We start from the raw sequence: 6,000 nt of genomic DNA, 5'->3' as shown, positions 1-6,000 counted from the left end.
GTCATTTGTAGAGACGTGGATGCATCTAGAGACTGTCATACAGAGTGAAGTAAGTCAGAAAGAGAAAAACAAATATATATTAACGCATATATGTGGAACCTACGTAATGGTACAGATGAACGGGTTTGCAGGGCAGAAATTGAGACACAGATGTAGAGAACAAACGTATGGACACCAAGGGGGGAAAGCAGCCGGGGGTGGGGGTGGGGGTGTGATGAATTGGGAGATTGGGATTGACACTTATACACTGATGTGGATAAAATGGACGACTAATAAGAAAATAATTAATTTTTTAAAAAAGAAAAAGAAAGATACAAACATTATGAAGAATATCAGAAAAAGATTAATACCTACAATATCAAAAAGTTCTTGCAAAATGATAGTGAAAAGACAATCCAATAAAAATAAAGTATGATAAAGCAATTGAAAGAATAACAAAGTAACCAGTAAATATTTTTAGGAAAGTCTTAAACTCAAGGAAATACAAGTATTAAAGGAAATGCAGAAGTTAAGGAAATGTAAATTCAATCCTTAAATTCAATGTAATATTATCACCTATGTCTGGTGTGGATAAGGGTAAAAGCGTATGTTCTTGCAATTCTGGTGAAGATCTGTCTACTTTCTTAAAATTCATTCTAGCAACATTTGTTAAAATCCACAGTATACATATCCTTTAACCCAGCAATTCCACTGGTGAGAATCTGTTTCACAAAAATAAAAGGACTACTGCCTACAGGTTTATGTGCAAGGCTATTTATAATGACAAAAAGCTAAAGGCAAAGTTACCCGTCATAGAGGAATGATTTAATAAGTGATTATTATGCAACCATTAAATGAAATGAGTTAGATCTATACCAGTTGAATGGAAGGTTCTATAATATACATTTAATTTAAAATGCAAGATGCCTATAAATGTATATAGTATGATCCCATTTTTAAAAAAGAATTATAAATCCCTATTTATATATGTAGTTTATATGATCACATGATCAGGGAGAAAGGTATGGAAAGATAAATATCAAGCCATTAACATTGATTACTTGGTTAGGGGGTTGGGGAGATACAGAAAAGACAATGGGAAGGAGAAAAAGCACAAAAGGAAAAAACAAATTATGATTTTTAAAAATATATGTGTACAATAAAAATAGCAAGTGTGATACAACCACCTTTATGTATTGTTTGTGTGTGTGTATAAAGAGATATGTGAAGGGATGGCCACAAAAAGTGAAAAGCTGCTTATCCTAGAGTTCTGGGATTCCAGGTGATTTTTACTTTCTGCCTTATTCTTTTCCTCATAATTACAGTAGTATGTATGTTATTGAGGAATAATTTGGAATAACTGACAAATATAATTGTGTATATTTAAAGTGTACAATGTGATGATTGGACATACATGTACACTGTGCAATGATTACCAAGATCAAGATAATCAACACATCCATCAGCTTACATAGTTAACTTCTTTTTCTTGGGCTAAGAATGCTTAAGATCTACTCTCAGCAACTTTCAAGTATACATTAGATCCTCAGAAATTATTCTTCTAATAACTGAAAATTTGTACTCTTTGACCTATATAACCTCCTTTCCCCTCCCCAATACGTATGTTATTTTTAAAATCAGGGGAAAATGCTTATCTTTACTGTAAAATGTAGTTATTTCAATTTTACCTGTGAAAATTATGTTTTCTTTTATATTGTGTCAAAATTTCTTATACATGAAATCCAGAACTGAAGATAATCATAACCAGGACCTTTTTAGGGACCAGGAATAGAGAAAAGAATGGAGCGTATAGCAGCTGTTTGGGTAGTAATGTGGAAAATAGATAGCTGTGTTTTTTAATACCTTTTATCTACTAAGCGCATGATCTATAAGTGTTTCTCGAATTATAGCACCCTTCAGAATTACCTGGAGAGTTCATTTAAAACACAAATTCTCAAGCCCCTCCAGATCTGAGGACAGTCTGGGAATGCATATTTCTAATAATTATCCCAGGTGACCATGAAACAAGGAACATTGCCCTGTGATATCAAGAATGAAGCAAATCGAGGATGCAAAACCAAGTTAATACAAGATGTAAAGGTCAGAAGAGGATTCTGGTGGGTTAATGACAGGAGCTAAATTATGGTGTTCCCCATTGCTTCAGAAAAGGTAGAGGAATTAAAGCAACGAACAGTGACTCTGTGGACATAGGAATGGATGTCACTTTAATTGTGGGGAAGCTGGACTTGTATGTTCTAGATCCTCTCTTGCCCTTTTTCCTGGGGTAAGTCTAGTCCAGGGGATGAGAACAGTTCTGACGCTTGGAACTTTTAAAAGCCCAAGGAAACACATGATACTGTAGAAAGGACTAACTGGTCCACCTTTTTCCCTTCAGTCTACTTCAACAGAGCAGACAGATTATTCTTTAACCATGGAAGTCAGACCATGTCACATCTCTTCTTAGATCCTCCAATGGTCTCTCTTCTGACAGTAAAGTCACAGTCTTTGTGCTGGTTCCATTACCTCTTCTCTTCATCGTTTAACAACCCTCCCCTCACCTCCGTGCCAGCCACCCTATTCCCTTGCTGCTCTTTGACACCATTAGGCATGCACTGACCTCAGAGATGCTCTATTTATTTACTTACCCTTTTGGGACACAATTCCCCTAAATAGCTTCATGGTTCCTCTCTCATCTCCTTCAGGTCTTTGCTCAAATGTTACATCTTCAGTGAGGCCTTCCTCCACCACCCTACAATAATTGCAAACTTCTCCCCTGCACACACATATTTACACATGTGCGTGCTTTCTACCCCCTCCCTTGCTTTATTTTTTCCCCTGAATACTTATCACTATATGTGACATGTCTTATTGATGTATCTTCCTTATCATCTTCTTCTCCACGAGAGTGTAAGGTTCATGAGGGAAGTGATTTTACTCTGCTTTGTTCTGTAGTGTACCCAGTACAGAGAACAAGGCCTGGTACATAGTTGGGACTCAAAAAATAATTTGAGAAGGAAGGAGGAAAGAAAATGAATGTAAAGGCACTGTGTCCTAAAATGAAATCACAGATGTGAAACTACTTCAACAGAAAGCTAGAAGTATTTTGTGGTGGGAGTATTTGTGACTTTTGGAAATTTGAAGTTCTGGGACTATACCAAATAGGAAGTTATTTTTTTCTCATCTCATTATTATGGTTGAATGGATGAAGTCCATAGTTTAATGAAATAATAAAAAAATACCCCTTTTGCGAATAACAATTCTGAATATACTTTTAAGAAAAGCCAAGGATTGGATGTGGGGTGAGAGAGAAATGAAGAATTGAAGATAATTACAAAGTTTTGGATCTGAACTATTAGAAAGATAGAATTACATTAATGGAACTAGGGAAGATCAATAAATATTTGTTGAATGAATGAAAAATTGTAAAAAAATTTTTAGGAATGTTGCATGATAAAAGGCATAAATGGGACTGAAGATTTGTCTGAACATCCAAACCAAAGGCAAAGTTGGCATTCTGAGATAGAAAGTCAAACCCTGAAGGATAGCAAGAGAAAGAAGTCCATTTTTAGTTCATTTAAAGGTTTTAATTTCAACTTACTTTTTTGAGTGAGTTCCTCCTGTTGTATGTTCTCTTTAGGTCTTTCAAAGTGAGCTGAAGAAGCAAAATGAATGGACAAATTATGTTTCTTTTTTTCCTCTAGAATGGACTCCTGACTGTAGTTGATTCTTATTTTCATTTGCAGAGCAGAGACGGCTAAAGAAAACAGACATTCCGCTACTGCATAGACTCCTACAGGGACCATCCAAAAAGAATGCTCGCATTTTCCTCATGGATAAAGATGAAGAAGAAATTAGCAGTGATGTATGGATGCCATTGCGCTGAATCTGTCTTTGCCCTCTCCTCACTCAGCATCTCTCACACAAATGCTCTTTTTTTGTTTGTTTTTCTTTCAGGTGGCTCAGTATATTAACTTTCATTTTTCTCTCCTGGAATCCATCCTTCAAAGATTAAATGAAGAAGAGAAAAGAGAGATTCAAAGAACAATGACAAAGTAAGTTAAGAGCTTGCACACTGGGTGCTTCGTTCTTTAATAGGTTCAAGGCACAAAATGTGTCCAGTTGTTAATACTCTTTTTCTCCTTATTTCAGATTCAGTACAGAAAAGGCTATCATACTGAAATGTCTTCGAAGTAAACAGGTAATAAAAACAGAGACAACAGTTTAGCAATACAGGTCACTATTGCTAAAACACTTCAACAAAATTAAAAGGGTGTTACAACTATTTGAGTGCATAAATTCTATATTTGCATTTATACAAATATATGTGAACTTGAATCTGTAGGAAATTGAATGTGGAAAAAGCTTGTCTCTCTTTAAACTGAAGAAGGTTAAGCAGGGTTCGCAGTTGGACTGAAGGAATTGAATTTAGTTTCAGTAACTGGAATAAGCTTGGATACTATGTATTCCAAATAGTTTTTATAATAAAACACTCAATGAACTTGAATTTAAATGGCATCTTCAGATACCATGCAGCTTAAACTTATTTTAGCTTCAACTGTCAAGAGAACGCTCATCAACTGACTCTCAGAAATGATTCAGAAGTAAAAGCTGCCAGCTCTTAAAATAAAAAATCAGCACATTACTACCCCACCAAGGAATCTGATGGTGATGGTGTTTCACAGCTCCTTAAACTCTAGCCTTTTCATAAAATCTAGGACTATCTTTCTATGGATACGTGGCTTTGGGCTATCTATAACATCAGAGCTATCTGTCCTTTGGGATGGAAAAGATTATGGACTCTGTTAAGAAACCCAAATTGTAATTTTCTCAACCTGAGCCCTTCTTTATTTTCCCCCTCTGTTCTACTGATGACTTTCAAAAGTGTTCTTAAGCTTTTCTTTTGTCAATTGAATTAGTTTTCTTTATTTTTCCAAACATATCACAGAGATTTAGTGTATTTTGTCGGCTAGGCTAAGACTTGACCCATGATAACCATTTGTTGCTGAATGAATATAGAAGATAATGCAAAGCTGTGGTAGCCTAAGTTGGGCAGGAAATCTGGAGCTCTGCCCTTTTTCTCCAAGACAACTCATTCTACAAAACAACACTCAGGTTCCATCAAGTACACTTAACCAATCTGAAAAAGCACTGAGAATGCCACAAGTATCATCTATGATTTTATTTATGAACTCTATATTAAAAGGGAGTTTTATGCAGCTCTTTTCCATTCCACTACTATTTCTATTTGCATTCCTCATAAGCATTGGATTAAACTGATTGTATTACACACACTATGGGATAAGGTTGAATGTAATAAACCCAGTTGGAAGATCAATTATCAAAATATGAAACATGCTTAAGACAAATGTATTACTTTTCAGTGTAACCAAATCCTAAACCAGGTGAAAGTAAAAGTGTGCTGTTAGCTTTCCAGTCCTAGGAAATCTCCTTTATTGAATAAGACATGGGCTTGCATCTTCATCCTATTTATAAGAAAATCTCATCTCACAAAAATAAAGCAAATGTAATGGTTAAAATTCAGTATACTTATTTAAAGTAGTGTCAAGTATCTGCCATAAACATGACAAAAGATTCATCTTTAATATATTGAAAGTCTACAAAATGCATTAAAAAATACCATGCCTGGATAGAATAAATAAGACATATGGCTTGAAAAGTAAAATTGCAGAAGAGGAAATGCAAATGGCTACTAAGTATGTGAAAAAAGTTGTCTCTTAATAGTGATCAGTTGTGTTAGTCTGTGTCTAATCAGGAGACAGAAACCACCCAGTCATTTAAACAGGGGAAATTTAATATAAAGAATTACTTAGCTGTGATGATAGAGTAACTATAAAAATGTGAAGAGCACTCCAAAGGGTACCCTAAGGCTGAGGAAGAATACCCCACAAAGGAAAAGCTTGGCGTGAGGAGCTGAGAGTTCATTGGAGAAGGTGTGGTTGCAGCCCAGTGGATAGGGGAGGCATTCTCTGGTTGCCCAGGACACAGCAGGGCTATAGTCAT

At 35.5% G+C, this 6,000-nt stretch overlaps 1 protein-coding gene across 1 annotated transcript in view; it reads left to right on the top strand.

Moving 5' to 3' along the window:
* RASSF6 (Ras association domain family member 6) overlaps positions 1 to 4,204 on the top strand; it is a 58,478-nt gene extending 54,274 nt beyond the window's left edge. The window contains exons 10-12 of the mRNA XM_028491521.1: positions 3,723 to 3,841; positions 3,934 to 4,031; positions 4,129 to 4,204. Of these exons, the coding sequence (XP_028347322.1) occupies positions 3,723 to 3,841; positions 3,934 to 4,031; positions 4,129 to 4,204 (293 nt within the window). The remainder of the gene's footprint in view (positions 1 to 3,722; positions 3,842 to 3,933; positions 4,032 to 4,128) is intronic.
* Positions 4,205 to 6,000: the final 1,796 nt, after the last annotated feature.

This window comes from Physeter macrocephalus, chromosome 7, assembly GCF_002837175.3.
Source record: "Physeter macrocephalus isolate SW-GA chromosome 7, ASM283717v5, whole genome shotgun sequence".
In the NCBI taxonomy this organism is placed as follows: domain Eukaryota; kingdom Metazoa; phylum Chordata; class Mammalia; order Artiodactyla; family Physeteridae; genus Physeter; species Physeter macrocephalus.
Note: the sequence above shows the minus strand (reverse complement) of the source record. Positions and strands in the feature narration are given on the sequence as shown.